Source organism: Nothoprocta perdicaria, unplaced genomic scaffold, assembly GCF_003342845.1.
Source record: "Nothoprocta perdicaria isolate Ctin4 unplaced genomic scaffold, notPer1 scaffold_214, whole genome shotgun sequence".
Classification (NCBI taxonomy): Eukaryota; Metazoa; Chordata; class Aves; order Tinamiformes; family Tinamidae; genus Nothoprocta; species Nothoprocta perdicaria.
Genome location: NW_020455360.1, coordinates 807,529 through 822,506, shown reverse-complemented (window position 1 = coordinate 822,506; position 14,978 = coordinate 807,529). Strand labels below are relative to the sequence as shown.

Sequence of the window (14,978 nt, the reverse complement as noted above, 5' to 3'; positions counted from 1 at the left end):
TATTAAATATTGTCCTAGCTTATGAGGAAAAAATAGAGTACTGTAGAGTTTTGTTTAAATATGTCATAAAATCATGAACAAATATTCTTGTGGTGACATGATTTAAAATTGTACCGTAAAAACCTCATGAAAAATTGGCAAATATGTGCTTTAACTGATCATAGACAAGTTAGAAAATGTTATTCCTGACAACAGTAATAAATACCGAACCGCTTCCCCCCCCCCCCCCCCCCCCCAATTACTGAATACTGTTTATTTTTAAGCAGGTAAATATGCATGTTAATCCAATGGTATTTACATGTAGCTTTCAGAGTAGCTAGTATAGATTTGCCAGAATACATTAGCCTTGTGCCCTTTATATTTGTACAAAATGTCTATCTTAATTCCCCCCCCACAGTAAAATGGTAAATGATTTGTAGCAATTATAATGTATTCTAAGCTAATACAAATTTTTCTTTATAATCTTCTTCATTTGGGTTATTTTAATATTGATACCAGAGGAAAAGTAAAAACAAACATTTGGAATTTCTGAAGACTGAATTGAGATAAACAGCTGAAGTCAGATATTTTTCAGTTTTGCCTTGGTCTGCAAATTTGGGGTAGAGAACTTATAAGAATGCCTTTTCTTTCCAAACTTGAGCATTCAAAGTTGGAAATAACACAAGAATAATAAGAATAACCAGTCTTACAGCCTTCTGGCATCTCTGCTTCAGTGCTGGCCAGAATCCAGACAAACAGAAGGGATTGAAAATGAAAAATAATAGGAGAGAAAAAAAATGAAACTTTTCAAATTCCAAGGTCATTTTGGCGCAGTTTGGTGGGTGAAAGTCCAATAGCTGGCAGGATTTCCATTTATGATTGGTTAGTTTACACACAATGGAGACGCGGCTAATTAGGCACCGTATCAGATTCAGCCTGAAACGGCCTCTCCGTTGGGAAGGCTGGGCCTCTGCGCCCTTTCCGCTCGGCCCGAGSCCCAGGGCTGCCCTGTCGGGGCACAGGGCTCCGAGGAGCTCGCAGAAAGCAGAACAAGGTGTTTGGTGCTCTGGGTTGTCCCTGTCGTGCTGCAGCAGCTCCAGAGCGGACAATGATGTGGGATATGGAGGGCTATAGAGCCTCAGGAGCCTGCAGCATGGAGCAGGGTGCGCTTACTTCTCCAGTAGGGACCATGAGTGGTATCATAGGAGAAGCTACATTCTTTGCACCAGATCTTTGCTGTGTCAGGGCTGCTGGAGGGCATTTGTGCTGCTTGCTGTAGCAAGTAATCCTGTAGACTTCGTCAAATGTCACATCAACAAAACATAAATTCACCCATCTACTGCAGGTTGATGCAGGTTAATGCAGGTTTATCAGKTTTTTTTTCTAGCAGCTTTCTTAACTGCTTTTAAATATACACAGACTATACGTATATCTGTTTTATTTTTTTAACTGTCATGTTTTGTGTGAAGGGAGTGTCAGCTGGGAGGTTTGCTCTCTAGCTGTTGCATTTCTCCTGGATGACCAAGGGTCCAAATCCAGGTTATGATGGGGCTTAACTCCTCTGGCCTGAACTGAGTTGTGCACAAGCTCATAGTGCTGCCACCTTTTGCAGTATTTGCCAAGCTTTTCATGGGAAATTATTGCAATTGAGTTTGTTCTTTAGTCTGGGGGGAAAAAAAAAATTATTTCGGAGAATATTAATAGTGATATATATAAAAGTAATTTAATGTGTAAAGAAAAACTTATTTGTAAAAACTGCTTGGTCAACTGAAATTAAGTTCAAGATATGACATGAACTGGGTAGTTTTTCTGTTTCAGACAGCTGAATTGGAGTAGGCAATATCCATCAGGAATGTGACTTCGTGGGTGACCTCAGTAGTTTTATCTGTAATGGCTTTGGCAACTCGCTTTCTCCTGCAGTTCGTAGATGAGACCCATCTGTTGCATTTGGAAAGTTTCAGGACTGTCAGTGACTACAAGTCAAAACAGTTGGGAAGGGAGGAAGAAGAGAGGAAGAGCAAAGACTTTTTGTAAATAGTCTAGTTTCTATCTTGTCTGCTTTGTTGCGCCTGCAGTTTTACGTGTGTACTCCATGTCAGCTCCCATAGTATTGAAACTTGTACAGGAAATTTATTTCAGTTGTTTTAAAAATGTCAGCAGTGAAACATAAAAAATATTCAAGATCTCTATGACTTGATTTATAAAGACTTTATATTTCAACATGTATCTTCACAGTATGTGCTCAAATACCAAATTGTCTGTTTACAAGGTTACTTTTACATTTCATAAGCTTTCTCAACTATAGATAATTTGCCTCTGGGAAAGGAGTGCAATATATCTTTTAATTTTAAAAATAACATACTCTTTAATTTTGCTGAATATATGTGAATATCTCTGGAGAGAAGTAACAGGAGTATTTCTACTGTGCAACTGAGCAGTACATGAATAYATGGAGGAAATTATAGTGATGATGATGACTAAAACGTCCAGCTCCTGTTTCCATATTTTGTGGCTGCATATCACAGTGTGTTACAACTAAATTCTGTTTGTGGGATGGATCCTCCCACCCTCCTGAAGGCTGAGCAATATCTTGCTTATAATGTGCTTCATCTCAGCTGTGCAACTTAAAGGATKGAAGGAGTTACCACTTTTCCTGTTACCACAGTTTCCTCTGTGGGCTGCTAAAGTTTTAGCTAGGTTTTTCTTAACTTAAATGCTGATTTGCATTTAAGTGAGAGGAAAAGGAGCCCACCTCTCAATAAGTTATCATATTTTAAGTGGTGGATACTTTGAACTCAAATTGAGACGTTTAGTTTTTGTTGAGTTAAAAGGAAAGTCACACTAATGCAGTAATTGCATAATTATAATTACATAAATTTAATTTCTTCTTTTTAGAAATACGTCGTCATCCTGAACTACATACTTTTCACCTTTTCTTAAGTCTTTTTTTTCTATCCCATTGAAAAATGGGATTCAGMTTTAAAGAAAGTATAACTTGTTGCTCTAAAATAATGAGATAATAACATATTTTCAAGTTACCATATGTTCTCTGCTCCCCCTGTTCTCCCCAAGTCTTACAGGGTATTTCACCTCAAGTTTTTGCTGTTATCTAGCAGTTCTCTCAGATCTACTTACTTGTATTATCTGTCTAGACTACATTTCCTCCACTTTTTGTTAAATATTTACACTGTTGCTTCCTGGGAAGATTATCTGTAATCTTAGTCGCATACTGTGCGATTAAATATTATTGGAAATTTTTTTTTGCAGGAGCACCTGTCACTAAAAAAATACATCGTGGATATTGTGGTTGAGAGCTCTGTTCCTGTGGAATCATCAAAAGATGGAGAGGAGAAGCAAAAAACTAAAAAGAAAGCCAAAAAGCTAAAATCGCGGATGAACTCCAGGTAGTACAAGCTTTTCTTTTTTTTAAAAAAAAAAAAAAAAAAAGTCTAAACTTTACTTTTTGTCCTTTAGTGTGAGTGCAATAGAAGGCAGAAAAAAAAATTAAAGTTATTTGCTTTGGGAATGTCTTGAAAATAACACTGATGAGCCTAATTTATGGCCACTTTCTCTGATTGAGAAAGAAAACTGAATATCGATCTGGAGCCCTTAGTTTCACCTGTTAAGAGCTTTTCTCATAATTGGATGCCAATGCCCTGCCAAAACTGTAGCCTCTTCTAGCATACAATAGCATGTTTAAAATTGTGTAAACCATGCCTATTTTTTTTTCTAGCTATTGATTTTTAAATGAAGTATCAAAGAAAATCAATAGTAATCAACAAATAGAAGTCAGCCTGCTGTAGTGTCAAATCCCTTGGCCAGATTTAATAATTTTTGTTGCCTGTCACAACAAGAAGAAAGTTAAAAATATCTTAAAATGGAAAGTGAGTTGTCAGACCTGCAGTATGTCATTAGTGACATCTGCAAATCAGTGTGATATGCAACACATCATTATATCATGAACTGCAGTGGCAGTCTTTATAGCTGAAGAGTCCCCAGCTGAGGTTAACACCTCAAGTGAGTRTTATATCATGCATTTGCATTTATCTCTAAAAATACTTTTTAAAAGGGAAAGTTCATTGTTAATTTGTTTTTTAACCAAGGAGAGTTAAAGGTGAGAGAAAGATACCCGAGTTTTCAGTAATAGAAAAAAAAAACCAAAATAATTTTGTAATAAAATTTGTTTGTCCTCTTTGGATAAGCAGTATCAAGATGTTAGGTTAGAAGGCACTAATGCAGTGAGTTGCAATGAGTACTATTTTCTTCCCAGCTTCTGGTTTTTGGAGATGGAGAGTTAACTCGTATTACCTGTTGATTTACTGCAGCTCTTGAGTCCTGTTTTACATTCTTACTCAAAGTGCTTCTGGTGAATTTAGTCAGAGGTTTGTCAGACCTAGGAATACAAGCTCAAGTAACGATTTGCTACTGGCACTCAAGATTTAAAAAAAAAAAAAAAAAAAAAAAAAAAAGAGTCCTTTTCCGTGTGTTGAGTTCCCACGTGGGAGTCTGACACATTTGTTATCACAAATTGCAAGTAAACCCCAGTCACAATGGGGCGTTATTTTAAAAAGGCAGTATACTACATACTATGAAAGCCTCAGTATCTTAGAGGAGTTAAATTAGGGGCACTTGTTAGATGAGATGCAAATTCATTCATGCTTGTTTTTAAAGAGTGACTGAACTCTTTATGAGATTGCTCTCCATGAAGATTACAATGAAATCATCCAGTTAACTCATGTTAACTTTCAAATGTTGACATGAAAGATTTACTAATAAAGATGTGATTTAGTCCAGCACCAATATGAAGCAAAGGTTATTGCATGGAATTTTCACCAAAAAAAAATATYAGTGAGGAAAAAGAAGGCCATTTGGGAAATTACTTTTAGTTGTGCAAGTTTTGCTTTACTTCTGGAGTTGGYTTAATTGGCACTTTAGTAAGTTGTCACAGGATTGATGACAACTGCCTGGATGGTTCCTGTATTTAAAAGTTTATTACTGGTAGTATGTGTTGGTTTTCTGCATTCAGCAAATGGAGAAGGATTATCTTAAGCTAAGTGGTTAAAGCAAATAAAGCAATAAACTGACAGTTACAACATGAAATGGTAAATTAATAATGTAGTTCACGTGTTCTGCATTTCTTTGCAATGATCCAGACAGTATTACTATCAGTTGCATGGGAGTTATTGCTCAAAAACAACTCAAAACTCTAGGTGGGATGTACAGATAAAAAATSCCTTATAATTAATTTATTGAGGGTGGTTTTAAGTGGAACACTTGATGTTCATACCTCATCTAATTTCAAGTGTTTATAGAAGATTTATTTATAAACTCTCATTTTGTGCATGTTTGCAACTGCTACCTCTAAAAAAAASAAACTGTTGTAACAAAGCCTCCTATAGCTAAGGACTTGAAATTATACATTCACTTCAGTTCGTATGCAGCTATTGCATTTTAAAATTAGAAGAAAAATGAATTGGATTAAAATAGGTTTCTGTTGCTCTCCTTAAATCACAGTCCCAAGATGAAAGCAATGAAGGGCAAAGGTGGAAGAGGGGAGAAATTGTGATCAGTGGGTTATTAGATATGTCAAGAGTTTTTGTTAGTCTTATTAACAATATTTATGACCCTAAGCCATTAAACTGGTGCTATCGTGGCAACTGATATATAGTGGGGTAAATTATGTCAGGGCAACATGTGTGTGATGCTATCAGAAGAATGCTCAGCACCAGCAAGGCAGAAACCAAGGGCTGATGGAGCTAACCTCAAGCAGCAGAGCAGAGTTAGCAGCTAGAAAGTCTGTGCAGTTGACATACACTTTGCAGTGTATTTTCTACACGCTGCAGTCATGTGCCTTTAGTAATAAATATTCTAGGTGATTATTCATGTTTGACTTTTCTGTGCAAAACTCAAAGCTAAAATGTGTTGTTTTTGGCGAAGAGACAGGAAGGAAGGCAAAAGGTTAATAAAGGAATCTCACCTTCATGTTTTATACTAAATTCAGTTGTGATTAATAGCTTTATTAATGATCCACAAATCAGAGCTAGTCCTAATGTAACAATATTTGTGTATGGTTTGAGTTGTTTAGGTTAAGCAAGCTGAGGGAAATTTGAGTAATTCTGGAAGAGTTAGTCCACTTAAGTTAGCAGAAAAATATAAAGAACTGTGCAGGGTGTGTAACTCAGAGAAAATAAGGAACTGTATGTGGAACTTGTCTCCAAGAACCTCGATGAAGTAGAAAAAATTCTCTCCTGAAGGGAAATTGAGAAGACTGGCATCACTTAAAAAGAGGACAAATGAGAAGAGGCCTCTTAGAAAATGAAATCAAGGCATGGGAATTAAATTTTTACTGAAATGTTTGGTTACACATTCCCCCTGGAAGCCATTGTCAGAGTCTTAGACGGATTTGAGAAAACAGATGGACATTTATAATGTTGACAAGAATGTGGAATGACAGCGATTAATGCTCAGAATGGCTTGGAAAATAATATGAAACACCATTTTTCTGAGTGAAAGTTATTTTGGGATAGACCTTTGTCTTTAGGACCTTTGAAACACCCTCCTTTGGAGTTTGCCTTGGGGCTGGCTGATGGAGACAGATCACCTGTCTAGTCACAGACTTAGTCCAACAAGGCCAGCGGGGCTGCCTTGGGATGCACCTGCCGAAATTTGGTAAATCCTTCCCTTTCCAACAGAGAGCAAGATCACATCATCACAGCAAGTGATGCTGCCTGTTCCCCAACGAGCAGAACTTTGGGGGGAGGCGGGTATACTCCTACTATAGTAGGAGTAGGGGTTTACCACTGTGAATCCCACCTGGGTTGATGTTTGGTAATAATTTTCACCTAGGGGCTCAGGTTAACCAGAGATAAAGACCCAGTGGTGGGGGAAGTCTCTCCTCTCCCTGTTCTTTGGCATACAGCCAGGGAGAATAAAACTCKTAAGAATCTGACCAGGTTTGTGTTTCTATGTCCTACTTCCATTCCCACAGTACAGGCAMCATTCATGGAAGTATTTACTTCTGCTTTTATTTCTGTTCATCCAATACAATTCATAATGTTACAATATAGTCATTGGATTCATTTAGAAGTGAACACCAAATTACTAATTTTAACTATATCTTCTGCCCCATGTCTTAATTACTAGCATTTTCATCTGATGAAGTAATTATAGTAATAAGAGATTGGTTACTGCAGTCCTTTCCCTGTTGTATATGCCACTTCTAACATTCGCTAGCATTTTGAAAGTCGACTTAAATYCACTATTTGTGTACTGATGTTACTCTGAAAGTAGTAATATTCACCATGAGTCATTATTGGCTGGTAGTTATGACAAAGCAGAGTTGTGCATTGCTGTGATATAGGGGAAAAAAATCAATGTTTAGGATCATGTTGCTGATATTGCATATAGTATGCTAATCAGTAATGATGAATATTTTCTCCTGCAGGGCAAAGGAATATGAAAGCTTGATGGAAGCAAAAAATGCCATCTCTGATTCTCCATACAAAGCAAAGTAAGCATTTTATTTTCTATATTTTAGGTATCAACTTTTTTTTTAACTTCCAATTTAGTATTGGCATACTGTCATCTTTGATTATAGATTGTTCCTAATACAAAAGGAACAACATTATAAATAACACTTCTTCTGAAACCACTTTGTATCTTAAACCATATAAGATACAGTAGTAAAGATAACATGTTCATCCCTTTCTTACCTTGAAGCAGGGGGGAAAACCCCCCTCATATCTTTACATGCAATCTGTTCATATCAGAATATGGAAGTGTTAACTATATGTGAGCTTGATATTCTTAGTTAAAAATGCAAATCCTGTGTTAAAATCCTTTGGAAAGGAAAAGCAGAACCAAGAGTGGGAGATCTACATCTTGAATATTGTGAACACTTGCAGTTCTTCATCTCAGAAGGATATGCTTGAACTGTAAAAGCTTATGTGAAGGTAACAGAAGATATCAATARTAACTTCTGTTTGAGTGACTAAGTAAACTATGGCTTTCCCTTCTAGCAAAAACGTGGTAAGAGTGGATGCTAGCGGTCTAGAAGAGTCTAAGTGTCCTGAGTAAGGGGCGTGTCATTCAATTGTTCACTCTCCTCAGTACCAGAATGAGGGAGCAGGAAATGAAGATGGATCTAAGGTCAAAAGAAACCAAAGATGATGATTTTTTCCACACGGTTTGCAGTTAGGCTTGTGGAACTCATTGCCAAAAGTCATACAGATGTTGGAAGGCAATTTGGATTCAGTGAAGTTTACTGAGTTTTAAAAAACTACATTCAACTCAAGAAATTCCTAAGCTGAAAATGGGAATAAGAAAGGTATTAGTGAAGATGATTGTGTAGGTTTGTGCTGTTTCGTAGTTTTCCTGAGACTTCCATTTTCTGTTTGTTAGAGGAGGCTTTGGGGCAGATAAGATGTCGTTCTTGCATCTGTGCTCGAGAAATCTGTTGCAGATCAGTCAAGGCACTGTTGTATCTCTACGGTTTGAATCAAATACCTTCCTCTAGAAATTGAAACAACCTTCCAAATTGGAGATGTTTGTCTTCAGATTTAAGTAATAACCCATACCAGATCCTGTGTATTTTGTGGTTGCTGTTATTGCTTATAAATTTACAGATATACTTGAAGGCTTTTTTATTTTTTTTCTTTCATTCTTTCTTTTAGAATTTACTGTTATTTCAGAAATTCAGAACATTATTATTAGGCTTCCATGGCTGCATATTTAATTAGCCTGTAAGCCGTGCCTTTCAGCAGTATATTCAGTCTTTTCACTAGAATTTCAAGACCTGCTGCTGAATTGCAGTATGTGTTTTAAAATAATAAAAATGCATCACTAAGGTTTGACATAGGAAAATGAAACATCTCCACCAGATGGCATTCCTACATAAACATAGTGAGGAAAGAGGTTTTAGTGTTGGCTTCATTTCTTAATAATCAACAATTTAAAAGATTAATTTCATGGTGAAGTAAGACTTAGATTTGTAGTGTCTGTTGCTTTTCTTTACTAGCAGGTAATACTATTACTACTACTAATAATAAAGTCTAATTGTCAGCAAGTAGAAATGTGAGGTATTTTAAGTCTGCAATACTGTTAAGCTGTTTCCCCTTTAGTTTCTTCTGCCTTCTGATCTGATGAACGATCCACCTTCCTGTGGTCAGCTCTGACTCAGCTGCCAGTGTAGCAGAGACTTAAACAGTTTTTTTTAAATCTTTTTTTGTAATTTTGTGCGTGCTGAAWTTACAATTTTAATTTCTCTGTAGTTAGTGAAATGCTAGCATACTTTCAGTCAGAATTTTCTGCTTTATCTGCTTTGTTATTTCTCTCTATTCCTGGCTGTGTTCCTGGAGGGGAGTTCAGCACTGCCCTCTGCTTTCCTGTACTTTCCCTGTGCCTGAATGCAGTAGGTGGTACAACATGGGAGAGTTTAGAATAAATTTAAGGATCCTTTTTACTGCCTGATTTTGCTATCTTTTTTTTTCCTCTTTATCATATCAGTGATTAACTTCATCATTTTTAAACCAGTGACATGATTCTGRTTCATGAGTTGCTGCAGTGTTTTGCAGCTTCAGGCCATGGAGGATAGTTAGGTTCTTGCCCTTTTAGCCAGAACACAGCGTCCTCTGCTATGAGCTGCTATTAACTGCTACAGTACCTGGCCAAGAGAGAGCAAATCCCTGCCAGTACGAGGAGTTGAGTCCAGCGCACGCTCAGCAGGGCTGCAGAGCTACCAAGGAAGGGCGCTTCACCGAGTGGATGGGGCAGAAACTTTTATACCAAACACACTATAGAAATGGGACAGACTTCCATCACCTTTTACTTTTTTTTTTCTGCAGGGAGAGCAAAAAAGTGACAGAATATGGGTTCTTAGAGTCTGAATAAATACCTGTACTTTCTGTTTATTCCAAAGGAAGCTTTGAGGTATTCAAATTTAGATGGAAGTATACTTTCRTACAAAGACAAACTTCCTCCTAGGCTGTGGAATGTGAAAGTGAAAAGAGAAACTTTAAAAAAATACCATTGCAAATATGATGTGACTTGATRGAAGCAAATGAATTTTGAAATGAAGTCATTAAATATAATTGCTTATTAGATGTTCTTGCTTACACCTTATTTTTGCCTTACCTACCCCATCATGTCTTTACAAACAAGTAAAACCATTTATGGAATGCAGTGTCTTATCTGATTTTACTCATGTTGTCAGTTCTTACAGAAGAAAGACAGAACCCAGGATTAGGCTTTGGCAGGTAAAAGGTTTTTTAGATCACCTTTAAGATTAAGGTACCTTAATATCAGGAAAACCACTGACTTCTGTTGCAGCTCATAGGTTATTTCAGTAGTTCTTGTTGATTTATGACTTAGAATTTTTTTTTTCCTTCAGTGTTGGTTCATGTACTTTCTAAATATTGCACTGGATGGCATTGATTTTATTAAGCAGACAGGCTTTACCCTGCCATGTTAGACACAGTGTTTGTACCTTTTTCACTTCCAGAGTACCTAATGTGATTCCTGAGTGGGCTCGTAAAGGGTTCCAAGTAGTTCCTTGCCAGAATCAGAAAATTAGAGGAGGATTGGAACTTGCAAATACCACTTTATTTGCTAGGTGTTTTCCCTCTAAACTGTTTCCTGCAGCCACAGAGACTTTCAAGGGAAACGGCTACGGTTGCTGTTGGTCGGGAATAGCCCGTGTGTCGCTCCTGCGATTCTTCCACTCGTCATTAAGGGATTGGTAGCTGCTAGTACCTATGCCACCTTATAAACGCCTGCAGGCTCCCAATACATTTGTAGGATTAATTTGTCTTCCCGGGGGACTGCGCTGACTGTCTAGGCTATTACATTAGCCTATTAAAATGTGTGTAGGCGATACCACAGTCTTGTTTGCAACACTCTGATGTACAAGCAGAACAGATTTTAAAAAGGGAAGGAAAAGCTTTCACAAAGTGTATACCTTATTTACATTTAATTAGTATCTTTTAACCCCAAATCTCCTATGTTTCGGGATTAAAGCAATCTACAGGAATAAAGTGTAATTATCCTCAAGTATAAGTAAGAAAAGTAAAGGAAGATTGTGCCTAAAGGGAGTTACAAAATTAGAGAAAAACAAAACAAACAATGTAATCCCCTAGTCTAATACCTCAGCCAGTAATAAGCACAGTATCCTCATGCAAGAAGGAATATTTTTTCACTTATTTTTTCACTTCYTCCTTTTTTTTAAACCACATAAGGGTATACTTCAAATAGTGTGGAAGTTGAGACCGCTCTTATCCTGAAAAGCGAATGCAATAAAACCAAGAAAATTTAGAAGTTAAAAGTAATTTCCTGTAAGAGTCTTCTGGAGAAGAGGCAGGAATGTAATACGAAGGTCCGCAGTTAAATGTCCTTGACAAAGCAGTTTGTTCTTGCTTTCCTTGTGGTGTGTCAGTGCAGGCACAAGTCAAATGCACCTTGCAGGTTTTCTTGGTTAAATAGACTACGTTCTGATTAGGTCGATTATATTACACCAAAATAYTGATTACTGGAAAGAATCAGAGGATTGATGAAGCTGGAAATACTTGTGCATGATTTATTTCTCAAATACTTGTGTGAAGTGTAAAAGAGCTGGAAATAGCCATGATTTCATTGCAGGTTTCACTTTCAGTGAATTTTTTACAGCAATCCAAACCTATCTAGGTAGAAAATTTTCTTCAGGTTTTCAGTTACCTTCCATTTCCAAGACTATAGCCTCTGGGTCAAATAGCGGTTTTCATTTCACTCGGAGCGAATGCCAGAGCGCATGCCGAACACGGCAGTGCGGGCAGAGYGCTGGCAGACCGCAGCGCCACGGAAGCTCTATGTTGTTCCGCAGGGCTGGGCTGGATCCTYGCGTTTGGGCCAGGCAGGAACTGCCGGAGACGCTCCCACTCCGTGGCGGGGGAAGAATTGGGGCAGTGTGGGGGGCACGGGCACGGGTGCCTTGCAGCCAGCCGCCCCGGCGTGCGCTGCTCTCTGCCCAGCCTGTTCATCCTCCTTCACATACACTCAGCCTACAGCCATGGAAACACAAATTTCCATGGGGGAGAGCTCCACATACATCCATGCTGCTATTTTAGGGCATTTTTTTCTACAGATGAAAGGTGGCCTATAAATACTGGTGGTGATTTTTCTTTAGCCTATAAAATATATTAAAACTGATGAAGGTATTTAGTTTGTGTTCAAAAAAACCCCTTAATTTGTACAAGAATTTGTTTTAATGTATTTATCTGCTGTACCATCCTTTGAGTAGCCTCACTTGCATGTTTGCACTGCAAAAAAAAATCACAGTATATTTTTATTTGTTGAACTTGCTCTTTATTAAATGTTACGTTACGCTAGCACCTTGAGACCARTCAGCCCCTTGTGTGCTTAATGATATCTTTTTCTACCTGTTTGTAGGCAGGACTAAGWTTTTAATTAGTGAGATGTAAACAACTAGATAAAAAGGCTTGAACTAACTTTCCTATTTATTTAACCTAGGAAGTTTTTTGGTTATTTGCGTTCTCTTGCATGGGATAGTACGAATCGAAGGAATGCAAAGTTTGCGGGAGAAGGAAGATTAAATAATCGCTTTGAAACAGTCTCAATGCTCCAAAGATATTTCCACATGATCGTTGGAGCAAGCTTTGCTCATGAGCTGCAGTATTCTGCAGTATGTGCAGAGCGYGTAACACATCCTCTTTCCAGGTCTCTTTGCCATAGCGATAAATTCTGTATCCACACAGAAGTCATCTCACATAGATTTCTAGTCCCTTAAAACAGTCATAAAGAAGATGATTCTTCTCCYTCCACGATGCTGCCAAGAAATCAGTGTAAAGAGTATTAAATTAAAATAATTTCTCCAAGATTCAGGCAGTTGGTGGGAGAAGGGAGTTTTTATTTCCCTTCTCTTCCCAATATGAGCATGCAGCACACTCGACTTCTTTGGCAGGAGACCAAGGTACACAGTAGGATATGAGGAAGTAAGAAGTAATTCTTTCATCTGGCGGAACTGAAAATTTTATTCCCCGTGTTTCTTATGGCACAACGTTAAAAATACTCTTGTGGAGTGTGTCTTTTGGTAAAAGAATCTAGAAATATTTATGAAAGCAGTGGAAAGCAGGAAGTTTCTCCTGGAGAGTTAGGATGGAAGCTGAACACACCGTTCATCTCCTCTTGCTGCCACATCTCCCTGCTCGTGGCATTCTTGTTTTGAGCTGACGTCGAGGGGAATCACAGGTTTGGTTTGCCTAGGGGTCGGTCGCAGAGGGCTTGTTTTCAGTAAGTTAAAAGTACCATCTGTACGTTCTTCAAATTTGGTTGGCATTAGACAGACTGTAGCCACAAAGCCTAAATTCACAAAGCCGCTGATGTACAAACTTTCTAAAATTATATCACTTATTTTATAATTTATATAATTTAGCCTCTCAAAGTACTGTTCAGTCCATCCAGGCAAGCACAGGCCGGTAAGTCTGATCTCAATAGGAAGTGTTAGAAATGGGAAGGTATACTTAAATATATGAGTGTGTGATACATAATTCAGCTTATTTATCAAAGGTAGATTGTGCTGATCCAATGTAAGGACTTTCTAGGCTATGGCTAAGGTTTTACATACAAACATAACATAGTAGAATTTGTTTATGTGAGCCTCAGTAAAGTGTCTAAGACTGCACTGGCTGTGAAGGCTCGTGGAGATGCTGGAGAAGATGCTGATGAGACGTGGATCRCAAGGGAGCAGAGTGGGTTAGCCCCATTGTGCATACATAAAATGGAAATGAATCCCAACCCACATGTGACTACATCTTTTTCACCTCTGCATTTTGGCTTCATTACTGACCCTCATTAATAAAATGCCCTTTTGGAGGTGGTCTGCAAAGTTGCTACTTTTCACTTATTCAAAATAACCTTAAAGAGCCATTTCTTTTATGATACCTATAAGAAAATAGTGAAGTAGTCTGCGGTTCTGTTTCCCTTACTCATCTTAAGAATGAGCTACTCAGCTGAGTGGAGGGAAAGACTGAAGAAAAAGACTTTTACACAGATTTTCATAATTGTTTTATTCCAAGTTCAAGTTAAGAGTTTCATGTTTATGGTGAAGATGAAATTTTATTTGAATTGCAAGTGTTTCCTGCTTTAACTGCTCCTTCTGTTTGTTTGTTTGTTTGCTATTGAAGGTTACTGCGATTAGTGAAAGATCTTCAAAAGCACGTTCAAATGCAAGATAGCTGTTCTTTGCCAAACAACAAGGTTTGTGCTCTGGACAGGACTTTAGGAGAGATCTCTCGTATTCTGGAAAAAGAGGTATTGTGACTGTTACTGCCTAACACATGATTAACCTGTAAACTATGTTGCCTTCAGATGTCAGTTTGAATTTGAGAATGTTTTAAGCGTAYGTGTAAGTGAATGCAATAGGATAAGCTTTGAGATTTCAGAGGAYATCCAAAAGGAGGTCTTCTCTTAAAGGAAGTTAAACTTCCCAAATGGACAAACTCTTCCATAACATTTCCAGATTGTAAATCAAGACATTTGGTGAGGCTTCTTAGACACAGGCTATCTAATAAAATGCAGGATCTATTAATATGGGTGGTAATTCCTATACATATAGATATTCATGCCTCAGGATTTTTTTTATAGTTCCATGTATAAAAAATATTTTTGAAATAAGCATATATATAATGTATGTATGATGRTAAGAGGACTTGCAGGATAGAAATAATTTTTTCACTGTTTTTCCAATAAAACTTGAATTTCACAGAGAATCTTTTCTAACTTTGACGCCAAATTTACACCTTTCTTCAGCAGATGCATTTAGGATTCTTGCCATGAGCTTGATGCATCTGTAGAATGATGCCTTTAATTACTACAGAAAGATGGAAGTTCTTTTTTGCTGTGAGTAGCTTTGAGTAGCAAAAGGATCAGGACCTGGATTGCTTTCCAGTTGTATTCACTAATATTTTAGAAGGCTGAGATTTAAGCATATTTTCAGCAGCAAATTTTGAGTC

The 14,978-nt window shown here is 37.6% G+C and overlaps 1 protein-coding gene across 3 annotated transcripts in view; it reads left to right on the top strand.

Moving 5' to 3' along the window:
- SCAPER (S-phase cyclin A associated protein in the ER) overlaps positions 1–14,978 on the top strand; it is a 129,973-nt gene that overhangs the window by 47,348 nt on the left and 67,647 nt on the right. For all 3 annotated transcript variants that reach the window (XM_026038638.1, XM_026038637.1, XM_026038636.1), the window contains exons 20-22: positions 3,247–3,383; positions 7,424–7,489; positions 14,151–14,277. In XM_026038638.1, the coding sequence (XP_025894423.1) occupies positions 3,247–3,383; positions 7,424–7,489; positions 14,151–14,277 (330 nt within the window). The remainder of the gene's footprint in view (positions 1–3,246; positions 3,384–7,423; positions 7,490–14,150; positions 14,278–14,978) is intronic.